The 17,734-nt window shown below is 32.7% G+C and overlaps 1 protein-coding gene across 2 annotated transcripts; it reads right to left on the bottom strand.

Moving 5' to 3' along the window:
• Positions 1 to 5,527: 5,527 nt before the first annotated feature.
• LOC139529957 (RNA-binding protein RO60-like) lies at positions 5,528 to 12,890 on the bottom strand. 2 transcript variants are annotated; one of them, XR_011665928.1, is made up of 3 exons: positions 12,470 to 12,890; positions 6,237 to 7,843; positions 5,997 to 6,171 (listed from the first exon to the last, which is right to left on the bottom strand). XR_011665928.1 is itself a non-coding variant. In XM_071325957.1 (2 exons), the coding sequence occupies exons 1-2, from the start codon at positions 12,679 to 12,681 to the stop codon at positions 6,394 to 6,396; spliced, it is 1,662 nt and encodes a 553-aa protein (XP_071182058.1). In that variant the 5' UTR covers positions 12,682 to 12,806; the 3' UTR covers positions 5,528 to 6,393. The 2 variants fall into 2 exon arrangements, 1 of the variants encoding a protein (XP_071182058.1); XM_071325957.1 differs by having other exon boundaries at positions 5,528 to 7,843; positions 12,470 to 12,806.
• Positions 12,891 to 17,734: the final 4,844 nt, after the last annotated feature.

The following is a 17,734-nucleotide window of genomic DNA, read 5'->3' as shown; positions in this document are numbered from 1 at the left end:
ATTGTTTACAAATAATTGCCTAGCTTAGCCTCGATTTCGAATTTATATGAATATTCATTACAATCTTATTAAGAACGGTCTTAACAATTCATACGAATTTTCCTTCATCAGCTACACTCATCACCAAAAGATTAGACATTTAAATTGTCGAAGAGCACACAAACCTATCTAAACCGACTCAGGTCAGCCTTTTCTGAAATGTAATCAATTACAAATAAACTTTTATATATAGGCATTGGAAGATTTTGTTTTATATTCCAAAAAGAAAACCGCTAAGTTGCAGAAAAACTGACTATCCCATGGCACAAAATAAAGTAAGACATTACCAAAGGAGTAGGCCCAGTAAGACCCATTTTAAGTCCCAAAATATAGCAGTTTATAAAATTGTCCATATGTAAAATTTCAGCTTTTTTTTATTGGAAAGTAGAATACGTCTGTTATAAAAAAAAATATGGACCATGTTAATACAATGCACATGTATCGGGTACTAGCATCATCAAGTCAAGCAAAATTACTGAAAGCTTATTTGTGAACGGTTGGCTACATTTGTGTGTCCAGTCTAACTATTCACATGTATGTTGTATTTGGTGATAATACATACCATACATAATATGTGACTGAACACGAATGCGTAAAATCTAGAGTTCTATATATTCAATTTAAAACCATGGACTACTAAACAAATCTATTATTATGGTTTAAAATTGCATATACATCTACTGCACTCTAGATTTTGTATCATCCTTAAAAGAGGGTTGATGTGTACGAGGAAGTTTAACTTTTGGAACAAATGGTTTTACAAATTAAAGTTGAAGACGGTTGATTTTTATACAGCTTGTTACCATACAGATCAAATGTCCAACGAACAAGAGCTTTTGAAGGTCATTTGATTTCCTGGATTGGCTAGAAAAGCTGACAATTTACTTCTAATTACTATATCGGGAAATTTTAAAATATGGAATGCATGTAAAATAATGTTATGAACGTAAATGTCATTCATTACTTCGTTGTCTAAAATAATTGGCAGCCCTAAAGTTGTACTGATTACAACATGCATGTAAAATTTTCAAATCATGTGGTATGCACTAAAACTCTGGTTTCCACCTTATCAATTGGTGCTACGGTGTCATCGAAGAAGGCGATACTTACAATGTACCTGTAACCACGTGCACCGCTCAAATGATTGTCAGAAATGACAACCAGTTCTATTGGACATGTTTTGAGTTATGGTTTGTACCTTCTGGTTTGGCCTCTGTCCCACCAATAGTAGTAGTTATATGAAGATCAACCATGATTTGTCATTTGGTAAAAAAAAAAAGATCATCAAACTGTGAGTTGTGTATTTCAGGTCCGTCAGTATGTGTGTTATAATACGTATACAATTCTGCAAATTTTCTTTAAAGTTCTAAAGAAAGTTTCATCGCATTTCAAACTTTTAAATACCCCGAAATGAGTGTAAACTAGTTCAAACGAGAAAATGAACAGTGCAATAAACGAAGTATTTATTATTTAAGATATGGAAAAGGAGCAAATCACACATAAGCCCAGACAGACAGACTCAACTGAATAATTATGAAAAGTATTAATGAATGCTTTATCGCGAACAATGAAACTTGAGATAATATCCGGCTTGTTATTTTTCAGTTCCTTTAAAATAAGTTTTGATTTGGAATATGAACTTTTGTAATATGTGTTAGCAGTTAAAAATTTGACTAGACTTCTAATTCTTACAAATGAATTGTTTGTTAATAAAAGCGTAAAAGATACTCCCACTTCATGAACTGTACTGTGCAGCACGATAAATGGCTGATCCGTGTTAAAAGAGAGCCATATCTCTTGCACGTAGAATACACCCTTGTAGATTTCGAAAAAGAGCATCATAATGCCGCTACAAGGCAGCACTCGAATCCGCAAAGTGGAAAGGGATTAATATAAGCTTCAACAACTTGTTTGCCAATCCACTATAAATAAATATGGTTTAACTTACTCGATACAAACAGTGACAATGCGTGGTATTGACGCCTAATATGAATAGAGTTATCTTTCTTTGAACTGGCTTATTTGTATCATATAAATAAATAAAATCGAATCAACAAACCCGTTTCTTTGACGGATTCAAATAACTCATATAATTTTGTATTCATTTTTTTTTTGCATTTTTATTACCTTTAGTCTTTTAAAAATATTTCATCCGATGATAAAAATGTGTCACAGATCATATCGTATATGTTCCTATGTCGTAACTCTTTCCACGAATGTCACCTTTTGAACTATTTGCCGGGTTTGTAATTACATGTCGAGCAACATGTTGAGCATCTCGCTTACCCTCCTGAGATCACCCCAGTGTTTGATTAGTCTTAAGTTTTTTTTTATGTCGTCTTGTGTACTGTTGTTTGTCTGTCTTTTCTTTTTAAGCCATGGCGTTGTCAGTGTATTTTCGATCTTTGGAGTTTGATAATCCCTCTGATCTGGTACCTTTCAACCTTTTTTAATGCGAAATTATTGATAGTTACTGCGATCCGTAGAATGGAAGTTTAATATCGTTACCATTCCGTTGTGGATATAGTCTTACTATGAAATAAAGGTATAAAAAGATGTGGTATGATTGCCAATGAGACAACTGTCCACAAGAGACCAAAATGACACAGACATTAACAACTACAGGTCACCGGACGGCCTTCAACAATGAGCAAAGCCCATACCGCATAGTCAGATATAAAAGGCCCGATAAGACAATGTAAAACAATTCAAACGAGAAAACTAACGGCCTTATTTATATTAAATAAAAATGAACGAAAAACAAATATGAAACATATAAACAAACGACAAACACTGAATTACAGGCTCCTGACTTTGGACAGGCACATACATACATAATGTGGCGGGGTTCAACATGTTAGTGGGATCCCAACCCTCATGGGTTAGATTACTTTAATATTCTGTCTAATATTATATAACATTTTAAATTTTCTTTTCTCACCTTTCAGCCAAATTTTTCCACCACAAAAAAGTTCTTTAAAAATTATCCTGGACCTTATAAAAATAGGTATGAACTCGTTAATGTTCGAGCAGCTTGAAAAATTATAAGTATATGATACAGAGAACTAGAATTTAAAATCAAATAAGTTTCGAAACGTAGTGCACAAATTGTTGAAAATTGACTACATATGTATAAAGGGCAACACCTCCTAAGGGGGGTCAATTGACCATTTTGTTCATGTTGACTTTCTTTAGGTCTTACTTTGTTGTAAACTATTGCTGTTTACAGTTTATCTCTATCTATAATAATATTCCAGATAATAACAAAAAAAACGGCAAAATTTCCTTAAAATTACCAATTCAGGGGGAGCAACCTAACAACCAGTTGTCCAATTCATTTGAAATTTTAGAGCAGATAAATAATATCATCCCCTATCAGATTTGCTCTAAATGCTTTGGTTTTTGAGTTATAAGCCAAAAACTGCAGTTTGCCCATATGTTTTATGTTTAGCCATGGCAGCCATCTTGATTGGTTGGCTGGGTCACTGGACACATTGTTTAAACTAGATATCCCAATGGTGATTGTGGCCAAGTTTGGTTTAATTTGGCCCAGTAGTTTCAGAGGAGAAGATTTTTGTAAAAGATAACTAAGATTTACGAAAAATGGTTAACATTGACTATAAAGGGCAATAACTCCTAAAGGGGTCAACTGACCATTTTGGTCCTGTTGACTTATTTATAAATCTTATTTTGCTGAACATTTTTGCTGTTTATAGTTTATCTCTTTCTATAATAATATTCAAGATAATAACCAAAAACAGCAAAATTTCCTTAATTGTCCAATTCATCTGAAAATTTCAGGGCAGATTGATCTTGACCTGATAAACAATTTTACCCTGTGTCAGATTTGCTCTAAATGCTTTGGTTTTTGAGTTATAAGCCAAAAACTGCAGTTTGCCCATATGTTTTATGTTTAGCCATGGCAGCCATCTTGATTGGTTGGCTGGGTCACTGGACACATTGTTTAAACTAGATATCCCAATGGTGATTGTGGCCAAGTTTGGTTTAATTTGGCCCAGTAGTTTCAGAGGAGAAGATTTTTGTAAAAGATAACTAAGATTTACGAAAAATGGTTAACATTGACTATAAAGGGCAATAACTCCTAAAGGGGTCAACTGACCATTTTGGTCCTGTTGACTTATTTATAAATCTTATTTTGCTGAACATTTTTGCTGTTTATAGTTTATCTCTTTCTATAATAATATTCAAGATAATAACCAAAAACAGCAAAATTTCCTTAATTGTCCAATTCATCTGAAAATTTCAGGGCAGATTGATCTTGACCTGATAAACAATTTTACCCTGTGTCAGATTTGCTCTAAATGCTTTGGCTTTTGAGTTATAAGCCAAAAATTGCATTTTACCCCTATGTTATATTTTTAGCCATGGCGGCCATCTTGGTAGTTTGGCGGATTCACTGGACACAATTCTAAAACTAGATACCCCAATGATGATTGTGGCCAAGTTTCGTTAAATTTGGTCCAGTAGTTTCAGAGGTGAAGATTTTTGTATAAGTTAACGACGACAGACGACGCCGGGCGCCAAGTGATGAGAAAAGCTCACTTGGCCCTTCGGGCCAGGTGAGCTAAAAAGTTAAGCCTCATTTCAAAATAAAACCAAATTCCTTGTGCGAAAAAAACCTTGCATCGTAATGAGTTCAACAACTCGTTCAACTACTCATTAAACGACTCGTACAAATACTCGTTAAACGACTTGTACAACTTCCAAGTAAAATATCTAACCTTTTAAGCTGCAAGATTATATTTTACACAAGGGCTGCATGGGATTTCGAGTACAAGAGTATCTATAAACCGTTATTTCCCAACGAAACATTGCTAACTCCGTTTAAATATTTGCAGTGTATAGTAATAACACAATGCACGTAAATTTGAATACAAAATCTCAGCCTTGCTTATTTATACATTCAAAAGGTAGCTTAGTTCATTATTCTGGGCTTGAAGTAAGAACTTCTCCATACTCGGCTATTATTTACTGGCATCGTTCAGGGAGGAAATTGGGAGGTATTCTAAAATCTATGCGATTTTCAATTAGACAGACTTGTTCTTCGGATTAAGACATGAAACTAGAAAAGCCAATTCGCAGACATGGTCTGAAACGCTTTTATTCGTCCATCATGTCAATCTGATTAAAATTTAAATCTGTAGGAACTCGTGAGTAAGTAAAAGTATGCGCATAACGAAATTAGAGATGTACATTTTAAAATTATAGATTGACAGAGTCTGAACTCAAGTTGTGCTATAACATAACCGAGTTTAATATACTCTTGCATCCTGACTGCATGTGGTATAGTTATGTATGTGTCGTTTAATTTATTTTGTGTTAAACTGATTGTTCTTCTACATGTATATATACTGCACTTATTAGTAGTATTAATCAGCGCTCGTATTTGTTTGCATATTGAACACTACTTGTTATGTATGTGCATGTTAGTGATCATGTTTACTGATTTGCTAAAAAAAATACACAATTTAGTAAGGTGTCTTTAATTTGAATGGTATAATATAATGCAGTTACAAATTCTATGAATGCATTCAAATATATATTTATATATTTGAATGACAAACATATATATATATATATTTGAGTGACAAACATTCTTTTCTTAATTCGTAAGAGGCGTGATAAAAACCATAAATAGATACTTCAATAAAAATTACTATCATAATTTAAAATTAAGAACGACAATTTGTACTTCTTCTTTTCTTTAAAAAACTAGTTTGAACTGAAATTTAAAGGAATTCTTTTTTTTATTTGATCGGTTGAAATTTGAAAATCACTTTACTACATGCTAATTTAATCTTGACATATGTGTTTTTCTCATTTCTGTGACCAGAGTATAGATATAAAAATAAGATGTAATATGATTGTCATAGGTCATTGTGCTTCCTTCAAAAATGAGCGAAACCCATACAGCATAGTAAGATTTAAAAAGGCACCGAAATGACATTTAATGTAAAACTATTCAAAACTATTCTTGAATATATCGAATTTTCTTAATAAACGATACAATCAAACGAATTTTAAATAAAAAATCCTCTTCATAAAAAAATAAACAAAAAACAGTTCAAAGTAACACAAAAATATACGTATGTATAAAAGTAACCGGAATTTCTATATTAATATATGGCCTTTCGAGAAATTTATCTTTGTAAGTAAAATATGAATGTTATATGTACAAATAATTTCTTCGACAATTTAAAACGTAAAGTTTAACTTTAGTGTCAGAATACGATGAGTTGTATTGTAAAACGTATGATAATGATTGTATAACAAAACGTCCAAAATTTTCGATGAAAAATCTATTTTTACATGGTTTTCATGGATCAAAGTATTCTATAATTCCCCTTTGACGAAAGAGGCCATGGCTTTCGGTGCATTTGTGTCGAATCCAACAACATCCATCATAAACTTGTCGCTCGGATCAGCAATACTAAACCCATTAGTAGCCATTCCACAGACAATCAAACGAGAGTCTAGGATTCCTGAATATTTCCTGTATTCTTCTAGAGCTTTCGATGGATGCATGTTTCCAAAGAAAGTTTCGGAATCTGTGTACACGACGAAAACATCATACTGTTTTTTGTTCTTACAAGCATACTGCATTGGAAGCGAACAGTCTGTACGTTGGAATGGTAAAGACGAACATTTATAAATGACAGACTTCATAGTGTCTGTTGCTGAAACGTCTAGTTTAGTAAAATTTTCAGAAAAAGCAAGGACATCGCAGGCCTTTTCCGTTTTTGCGGTCAGTAACATCATTGCAGCAGAGGCATCACGACAGGTAATGTGACTGGAACCATGAACAGGTGCCGTCATAGATCCACTAACATCAACAGCCAATAGATACCTTTTGTTTGTTGGTTCAACAAATTCGAAAGCTTTATAGAAAGCCCCCTCTAAAGCGTTCACAATTCTATCGTTTACTGGCCATGACAACTTTCCCTTATCTCCCCTCCCAGCTTGATACTGATACCACGCTGTCATTATTGTAAACGGATGTATTTTCGCGTTCTTCAATATAGTTTCACTACCTAGTTTTTCAATCACCAAATCTTCTCTAAACTTTCCCTCTTCATTATCCGATTGAAACATCTGAAGGCTGGACATTTTCCCTAGATTTCTGATCATTGCAGTCATCGGCATCTGTCGGAACAAAACGCTCCAAATTTCGACAGAGTCAAGCATGGTAGTCGGTACATGTTCTCTTGCAAGCTCATGAAGCGCAATCAGCTCTTTCATGCTTTCAATTTCCTGTCGGGGACATTTCTTTGCTTTTTCCACTCCTTCCAAGAAATCTAAAACTTCTTGAACGTTTCCATTGTCGGCCATCGGCACTGGGTCCGTTTTTGCCTCATTTAGACCTTTGACAATATACTTAATGACTTTGCCAATGGCGTTTGTTTCAGGTTTGATGTGCGCCAATCGAAGAACATCTTTATGATTCCAAGAATGTCGACTTTGGTACTTTGTAACGTGGTATGCAAGTTTCTTTGGCTTATCTTTGTAACTATTGTACCATTTCCCTATGGCTACCCTATGGGCTCTCCCCCATCCGCTTCCTGCACTTTCATTCTCGCAATATTTCACGAACTCAAAAAGATGTGTAGGAATGCGACAAACGTCACTTAGTGCACGATATGCAGCATTTTTTGTTTTTAGATCGTTTGATCTTGCGCAAACTGATAAGGCGTAGATAGTGGTATTCTGTTTGCAAGCCCTGCCATTGACGCTGACGTCACGAATGAAGTCTACAACCTTTTCGCCCTGATCAGTCATTATCAGCCTGAAATATAAGATCTTAATTTTAAATATGTGAACTCTGAAATAAGTTTATCTGTTTCAGAAATCAATTAATCAAAACTACCTTACTGGGACAAGTATAATAATCCAAGATCAAAAGAAATAAAATACTTCGCTGAGTGCAGCCTGATTCGACGCAGAGGTTGAACCCTGAACAGTTGGGGGCAAATTTGGATACAATATTCAAGCTTGATACTGACTGACTTTTGATTGTGATCATTTTTCCCCTCTATAATATAGGTTTCTACATGTCCCTGATACAAAATAAATGTGTTCAAAGCTTAAGGATGTGAAGGTGAGGTAAGGTAAAAATTTATAAATTAAGAATTTGAAATTGATACTATAAGCTGGTAGAGCATTCCTCAAGGATAGAAATAAGCTAAACATATCGATAGGTCATGGACCTCCTTTTTGAGATATTTGAGATTCAAAATATGGCGGGAAAAGGCTGACTCGGACTTTTACCTTATATTTGCATTGGTATTGTTTGGGTCTCAAAACAAAAGAAAGAAAATTAAGAATCTTCTAAAATTTTGGTAAATGACCTTTCATGAGCTATTTTAAAAGAGATGAAAAAGTAAATTGGTGTAATGGGCAAAATATTTTACCTTGCATTGTACGGAAAAAAACGCCAAGGAGTCCGAACATTTGACACGAATTCCAAAACCTCACCTTATTACATCATTAAGATCTAACACATCTATTGCGCACTACTGTGCAATTGAAGATTTCTTCTTGAAACTTTTCAAAGATTTGAAATTTGAAAATTAAAAAAAGAAAATAAATGAATTCCTTTAAAAAATTGAATCCCCCCAAACTTTTGGACCCCCCCCCCCTTTGGAGCAATTACCCCAAGACTATCCCATCCTTTTCTTAGTAGTACAATTTCAGAGAGATCCACAAGTTATTGGCTGGAAACTAGAATTTTTTTTTTCCTTTTTTGGCCCCTTATTCCTACATGTTTGGGGAAATCACGCTCAGACATAATCCTAGCTTCCCTTTGTGATATGGGACCTTGTGGTACAACGTCTGAGAGATCCATACACTTACACACAAGTAATTTTCCGGAAACTACAAAAATGGCTATCGATTCCTAAACTGTTGGCTCCAAAACCACCTTATTATATAAGAATCCCAACCCTCTATATACTTGGGGTATTTAACATTTTGGTACAATTTCAGAGCAATCAAAATACTTATAGAAAAATACTTGTTTTAGGCCACTTTTTGACCCTTAATTCCTATACGGCTGGTACCATCATCCAAAAAATCAATCACAACCTTCCTTTTGTGGTAATAAACCTTCTTAGTAAATTTGAACTTTGCTAGTGCCATGTGAGTATGGACACAACATTCAAGCTTCAAACAACTTCGATCATTAGCAGCCAAGTTTGTTCAATATTCAAAGTTAGTCAACGTTTGATAAAATAGATAAGGATCATCACTGATGAATTATTCACTAGCCTGAAGCAGAATTTGACGAAAATTAAACAGTTACGTTTTATTGGCCTTTTTAGAGATGATCTCTAAATCCCCTTGAGCAAAAGATTCCATCAAATAGTTTACCTTTGTTTCACTTCAATGTACATTATTTTCCTTTAATTACTTTACACATACAATTCACGTGTTATCCATCTCAAGCTAAGGGGTTAAATTAATGTTCACATGAATACGGCTTTAATGAGGTCAAATTATTCACTTGCAAGAGAATAATTTATAATCAATGGTTTTTTTTAGCCTATTTTGACAAAATTGAACCATACTGTCTGCTTATAATTATCTCACTATTTGCATTTCATTAATGGTTGAGATAAAAGATATATATATATTTTAGATTTTTGTTTATATATTTCGTAGCTAGTGTCCCTTTAAATATATTCCACAAAAAAAGAATTATCAGTGACCTATATTTATTAATAACTGTTGTTAACTTCTGTGACATTTGGTTTTGTGTGGACTGGAGAGTTGTCTCACTGGCAATCATACAAGTACTACATCTTCTTAAAATGACAGTAGGACCTGGTTATATCCAGGTAAATCAAAATACATAGTTGATCATAGTTTCCAACTAATGATTTGTGCATGTGCTTCAAAAGTCAGTATCTAATATCGTTTAACGACTTCTTGGTGTAAATATATTATACTGTGACTGACACAGGACCACATACAAAAGATGTTGTAAACGAAATATAAAGATACCCTGCATTTATCATGCTTTTCAATAACATATGTTCAAAGATATTTGTAAATGATTGAGAACAGATATTTACATAGACATAGAAACACATGAAAGTTCCATGACACAGGTACTTGAATATATCAATGAGACGGTCGACTATACATATGATATGTATATCCGTACATATTAAATAGTAATGAGACTAAATTTGTTATAATAGTCCCAGAATATGAACAGTCGACCTTCCCATGCATATTGTCAGTAATTATTAGAAACAAGTGCATGTAAATCATGACGACAACTTTTCGAAGAACAGTCAAGATAAAAAAGTATTGACACAGGAAGTTATAAAATTTAAAATCACTATACAATTTTCTTATTCACTAATCTAAATTTAATGTATTGTATATGTTAGCGGCAATAAGTGAAATTAGGCATTAAGCTTAAATCCTAGGCAATAAGCTAACGCCTAGGCAGTAAGTCTATTGCCTAAATGATGTTAGGCATTAGTCTTAAATCCTAGGATTTAAGCTTAAATCCTGAAAAATATGTGCAGGCATTAAGCTTAATGCCTAAAACATAAATGCTAGTAAATAAAAGACATTTATTCATTTAAATAACAATATATTTGTAAAATAATAACATTATGAGAACTGGGGCCTGTTTATCGAAACTGTCCTAAGATCGATCCTATAAGATATTCCTAGGACAGAAATTATGATAAAATTAGGACCGACTTACGACATGTCTCAGGATGCACATTGAAGCTATCTGAGGATTATCTTAGCTAGGATGTCCTAACCGCGTATTGACGTAAAAAATAGCAAATGAAAAAAAAATAATATTGTATCAAATTTTACCAACAACTTTAATTTAAAAACCGACTAATTATTAGAAAATAAATATTAGTTTTAAATTATAATAATTTGTACATTATAAACTATATGAAACAAAACATAAGTAAAAAATATAACTACGTTTTATATTAGAATTGAACAAACTAACTGCAAATAGTTAAAATTTTACATATAATCAGTAAAATCATGCTTTGAGGGAGCTGAAATGGAAGTGTCACAACACTCCACAAGAGACTGGAAATAAAATCACTAATAAGATATGTTATCTATATTAAGGTGGTATTGGTGTCTTCCTCCATCTTGGATTGTAAAAAACAGAGAATCAAAGGTCCAGATTTTCCATCAAGTTAGCAAAATTTGATGCAGGAATGCAGATGTTTAATGTACATTTTCATTTAAAAGTACCAATTTATAAGAATATAACTTCTAAATATTGATATTTTTGCAAATGTTAATTATTTTTGGTTGTTTTTATTTTTTTTTCAAATTTGCATTTTAAGGGGAGGTAACTCTAAAAAAGTGCATTTTCTGAAGGATTCTGTATGGAATTTTTCTATTTTGTATTTTAGCCGGAAAAAACGTACGGTGACCCTATCTTTTCTTTTGATATTCTCAAAGCAGTGTCTGAAAGCTATCTTTTCCTGAAGTATTTAACAATTCTATCATTTTGTTTAGTTTCTAATCACAAAATGGTGTTTTTTCCTGTATAATCCATACAAAATGTGTCATTTTGTCCCGTCCTGTAACTTGAGAAAATGCGCGGTGACCTACCATTTTTATTATATTTTTCAACATGTATCAATAGATACAGCATTTTGGTAAAGTATGAACAAATTCTATCATTTTTATTTTAGACTCCCATACCACCTTAAAATAATAATCTAAAAATATGAAAACTTGATAAAAATTTGTGTTCAAATAATTTTGTTATCACAAGTTGTGAAACTGTTAATAAAGAAAACTTACTTATCCTATAAAAAAAATTTGAAAAATGGTGTGAGCAAAATAATCACATTTTAATTTTGTCTACTTTTGACCAGTTAAATCAGCTCGACTATAGTGAAGTGAAAAATTTTTCAAATAAATATTAAAATCATTTTATAGAATCTCCCCCTTGTTTAATTGGATTATAACAATCCCTTTTTAAAATCTTTTTAATATTTTGTAATATCTAAAAACATGAAAAAAGTATGTGTAAATTCTGTTTTTTAACTGCTGAAATTACTAAATAAACTTACTAAATTTGAAGATCTGTCAAATAAAATTGAGAATGGAAATTCAAATGAATGTATATTTACACATGTTATATTAGAAATAAATTAAGTAACTCCTTTATATCAAGAATAAATCACCAAATATGCATTAATTCCAGATTTCACTTATTGCCTAAAATTATGTTCGGCAATAGGATGAATAATCATCATAAGATTTCAGGTAATAAGCTTAATGCCTGAAAATTTCAGGCAATAACTTAATGCCTAGGCGTTAGCTTATTGCCTAGGATTTAAGCTTAATGCCTAATTTCACTTATTGCCGCTAACATATACATATCTTAAATCTTATATTAGTTTACCTGTCTATACTTTGAACATTTTCTCGTTTGAGTTCTTTCTCGGAACTGTAATATGTTCCTCCTTCAGCCCCTAGTATCAGAAATCTCAAAAGACGAGTAAAATCGTCAACTTCATACGAAAAACCTCCTGCTTTATTCTTTGTTTGTCCAACAAGTGACTCCATTTGGGATACTGGGTTTCCAGACGGTTGTGCTTGGTTTAAAAATGACATTCTTAAATCGTAGATCTGATATATAAACCGAGTATATAAACAATAGACAATATATCAATTTACACCATATAAAATGGCTACCGCACCGTAACCGTTCTGCGTGCTAGAATGTTCCTATAAATAGTAAAGGGGATTTCCATTGTATATTTTGCAAAGTTTTAGTCATATTGCACAAAAACAAACATTTAAAAACAATGATTATTACACTCATTGCTTCAGGGGTTAGGTTCGTTACAAGAATATAAAGTTTCAAGAATAATTCGTGACAAGAATAGTTTTTTCTACTTTCGATTTCTAAATGTGTATGCGCAATCCGTTTTAAACAAACATTTCTGATGGCGGGAAGTACAAATAAATAATTTTGTCTTGCTATTCGAGTATAGGACTTTTTAAAAACTTAGTCCCGAAAACAATTGAATACGAATAATTTTCATTGTTGTTAAATATATGTTATTTCATTAGTAATTCTTTGACTGATTGCCCTAAATTTCAGTTTTTACACCTTTCAAATGTCTGCTATTCGTCTATAATGAAATTTATTTGATAAATATTGTTTAAAGCTGCAGTTATTTGGTTTTAAATAGATATGTAAAAACGGCGAATATGTGTCCCCCGTTGACAAAAAAATAGGAAATTTCAAACACCCTTTAATCCAACTTTTCAGATGATTTAACTCAAAATAAATATAGGAAGATGTGGTGTGAGTGCCAATGAGACAACTCTCCATACAAATAACAATTTAAAAAGTAAACCATTATAGGTTAAAGTACGGCCTTCAACACGGAGCCCTAGCTCACACCGAACAACAAGCTATAAAGGGCCCCAAAATTACTAGTGTGAAACCATTCAAACGGGAAAACCAACGGTCTAATCTATATAAACAAAACGAGAAACGAGAAACACGTATATATTACAAAACACGTTTTAAAGTTACGAATATTTTTCATTTGGAGTTATCTTCATATAAAAATATCAGTATACTTCAAAAACATAAAGACATGAACATAAACTGAAGAAAACATGGAAAGATATGGCGAAAATGAGCACCCCACTCTACAGTATGCCAGTGTTTGTACCCATTGCGTTGTGTTGGAACTTTTTTCGGTTTGTTTAGGAACCTCCGTTTTCCTCGGGTTCGATATGTTTGTTATTTTACTTTTTGATAGTCTCCCTTTAATAGTTTCATTTTAGTAAATGTTTAATTGATTGAGACATGATAAAATACAAATCAGCTATATAATTTAACTACAAAGGTATTCAAATTTTATGTTACATTACATATATGATGATGAATATTCATTTATTCAGTATTTCTTCAGCATATTTTTAATTACATCTTTGAAAGTTATCTGCTTTAATCTAACCCCTCCGGACCGTACTGACCGTGCAAAGACGGTATAGCCAGCCAGTCGTCGTCGAGATTGATCAATCCCATGCATATCACATGATGTGAAATCATCCATCAATCCAGTCACGTCTCAGTCTGGGGACTCAAAGGACGTTCTGGGTCAGCTCTCCTTTACCCACTATTTACGATGTTGGTATACTGATAGATGGATTAAATCAATGACTTATTACTCTCGATGACAGAAACCATTCCTGCGCTGTACACTACTTTCATATAAACTTGTTATTTTGCGTAAATAAATTGGTTAGTTCCATTTGACATAAGTTTCCAGATGATCGAATATATAAAGGGACGAAGTACTAACAACTTCATGCCCGGGAGTTGTCGCCATCGACCCCTCCTGTTACATTGGGAAGTATACTGGTAAAATCCTGATTCACTGCAGTGATAAATATAAAGAAAACTGACTATGATAAGATAAGATAAGATAAGATAATTTTATAAACCAATCATGGTGCCCAAAATTTGAGCTATACAATCAATTACAAAATAAAGCCCAGAAAATGATTAGAATGATTAAAGTACATTAAAACAAAAAACCACATGAATATACATTTACACTAATAACCTGATATAAACCAGAATGTGTTACTTCGACTTACAAACATTTCTAGTTTAATCACAACTTAAAACTCTAGAGTTGATAGATAAAAGACTGTTAACCACATTTTATCTTTAAATCATTTACAGGGATTAAAAACCGCAAATTGTTGACTCTTAAATCAGCTTTTTTGACGCAATCAGTTCTACTTTGTGACAAGGGAATTCTCCTACTAGTGTTCGGGAGTAGGTTTTTGAATAGACATTTTGCTCAGATATTATCTTTCACAGCACTGTCAGAGCGTATACAAAACATCACTACATTACATGGACCTGTGTATTCTTTCCCGACGTTTTTTGCTAAATATTTCCGAGGCGTAGCTTAATTTTTATTTCAAAAGTGAGACCAAATGAGATGAAGGTATCAGAGCGGGATAAGGACCGATAGGCTACAATGAATGGGATTGTCAAAACCTACGTTCCAGAGGAGCTTTTACCATTATTCATTTAATTACATCATTTAATCCAGTTTGTATAATTTCTATAGTTTCATAGTCTCATAGTTTCATAGTTTATTAAAGAAAACTGCCACAGTAGACTGCATAACAGGAGCATATTATACACAGTATAAATTACAGAATAGTTTATTATACAAACAGTATACATTGTTAAATAATACATCTTCAGAAATAAGTCTTTGTTTATCTGAATTTAATATCCCCAAGGATGACTTTTTCAGACAGTACCAGAAAGAGCATATTTTTTTTTGGCCCCGCAACGAAGTTGTACCCTTGTCCAAAATTCCGAAATTCCGTCTTTCCGTCATTCCGTCATTCCGCAACAAACCATTATACGGAGATTTTTTTCTAAACGCCTTTAGATATTTGGCTGATTTTTTGGTATGTGAGTTGACCATGATGAGTTGCAGATCAAGTTTAAGTTTCTTTCCGCTCCACTAATTTTTTGCCGAAATTACGGGCTTTGTACTTTGAGAAATTGTTGAAAAGCACAGTTATACGGACTTTTTTTCTAAACGCCTTCAGATATTGGGCTGATTTTTGGTATGTGAGTTAACTATGATTAGTTACAGATCAATTTAAGTTTCGTTCCGCTCCTCTAATTTTTGCCGAAATTACGGGCTTTGGACTTTTGAGAAATTGTTAAAATCACAGTTATACGGACTTTTTTTTAAACGCTTTCATATATTGGGCTAATTTTTGGTACGTGAGTTAACCATGATGAGTTACAGATCAAGATTAAGTTATAATTGCTTCTGCATAATATAGATAACAAGAGTTTGGTTCAGAAATCTTGGATAGTAAAAACAGTTTTGCTGTCCATTTTTATATATCAGACAAATTCAGCTTCTGCATTACTATCAACATACATTCCGCTAAGAGCATTTAACTATAGTTCATCCTATTTTTGTCATAACCCTATATTTATTCTATATTATAATCATCATATAACCTGATTCTTCAGCTTTATCATCAAGATAGTAAAAACAGTTTTGCTGTCCATAGGGATCACCCTATCTTACACATAGCTTACATACTTTGTGTCATCTGTGCACCAATTTATATATGTTCGTCAAACGTCAAGGATAGTAAATACTGTTTTGCTGCCCAAATTCTACCAAATTTCTTAGAGAAAGAAAAACAACAAAGTCAACAAATTTATCAAGTCACATTAGCTTAGGAATAGTAAAGACTGCTTTGCTGTCCAAAATTTATCCAGAGTTATTGAGAAAGAAAAGGCACTCCAGTAAATAAATCTGTCAACTTATATTGGCTTCAAAATAGTAAAGACTGCTTTGCTATAAAAAAAAAAAACAAAAAAAAACAAACAACAAATAAATTCATCCAGAGTTATTAGAGAAAGGAAAGAAACTTCAGTAAAAATTGCCAAGTTCATTGGCTTCAAAATAGTAAAGACTGCTTTGCTGTCCAAAATTTTATCTAGTCTTATTGGAATAAGGAAAGGACCCTCAGGAAATAATTTTTGTCAAGATTTAATAGCTTCAGTATAGTAAAGACTGCTTTGCTGTTATCTGATTCTAAAATGTCTTCTCCAAGGAGATCACACAGAGAGAAAATCTCTCCATATAGATATACACCAAGTCTAGCAGTTGCAAAACATAAAGCACGACAAAAAAACAGGGAACGTTTGCAACTATCTAGTCAATTTACTCCAAATAGATTAACTCAAGGGAAATCAACAGTGACTAATTACTCACTAAATCCAACCAAAGCAGCCCAAAAAATGATTGATGCTACTGAACAGCTCAATGTACGCGTATCAAAAAACTAAATTTTGATTTATTCATTCAAATTGTAGCCATTGTTTTTTAACAATTTTTTTTAAACTGCTATATTTATAAGATACAACATATTTATGTTCAACATACACTGAAAATATCAGCAATGACGGCTTCCATTATTGTAGTCCTGAATGAGTTATTATAACTTTAAAGGCTACACACGTTTAAATGGCCTAGTTTTATAGTTCCATAGGGGTGGGGATACACACTAACTGAGTTAGTTCAAAGTATCGACTTTGTTCTCTTCGCTATTTTGTGCTTTGTATAGAATATTACCATAAAATATAATTGGATTGAAATAACTGAACTCAAAGATGTGTGCATGTTGATGTTAAAATAAAATGCATAAGTGAATCAAACAAGTTGAGATATATAAACACAATAAAATGGAAAATAGATAATAGGAAATGACAATTAATCATCTCTTTATCATAAATGTTGGACTTATTAAGCTTCCATTTAACGATATAGATATCAAGATCCAGGAAAAAGTAGTGGTCATTGTTTGTATCGGTTTGATTTAAAGGTCAGTACAACATGATACATTTCTTTAGTGTACATACTAAATATAAAAAAGAAAATGTGGTATGATTGCCAATGAGACAAATATCCACAAAAGACCAAAATGAAATAGACATTAACAACTATAGGTCACCGTACGGCCTTTAAACAATGAGCAAAGCCCATACCGCATAGTCAGCTATAAAAGGCCACGATAAGACAATGTAAAGTCCTTCCAATATTCTAAAAGTGTTCCTACATTTTTGTATCAGATGTTTCGATGA

Source organism: Mytilus edulis, chromosome 7 (genome assembly GCF_963676685.1).
Source record: "Mytilus edulis chromosome 7, xbMytEdul2.2, whole genome shotgun sequence".
NCBI classification, from domain to species: domain Eukaryota; kingdom Metazoa; phylum Mollusca; class Bivalvia; order Mytilida; family Mytilidae; genus Mytilus; species Mytilus edulis.
Note: the sequence above shows the minus strand (reverse complement) of the source record. Positions and strands in the feature narration are given on the sequence as shown.

Bases quoted from the DNA above. Each gene is read 5' to 3' on its own strand.
- LOC139529957 (XM_071325957.1), bottom strand. From the start codon at position 12,681: ATGTCATTTTTAAACCAAGCACAACCGTCTGGAAACCCAGTATCCCAA. The intron at 7,844-12,469 runs GTAAACTAATAT...CTTATATTTCAG, and splicing joins AATGTTCAAAGTATAGACAG to GCTGATAATGACTGATCAGG.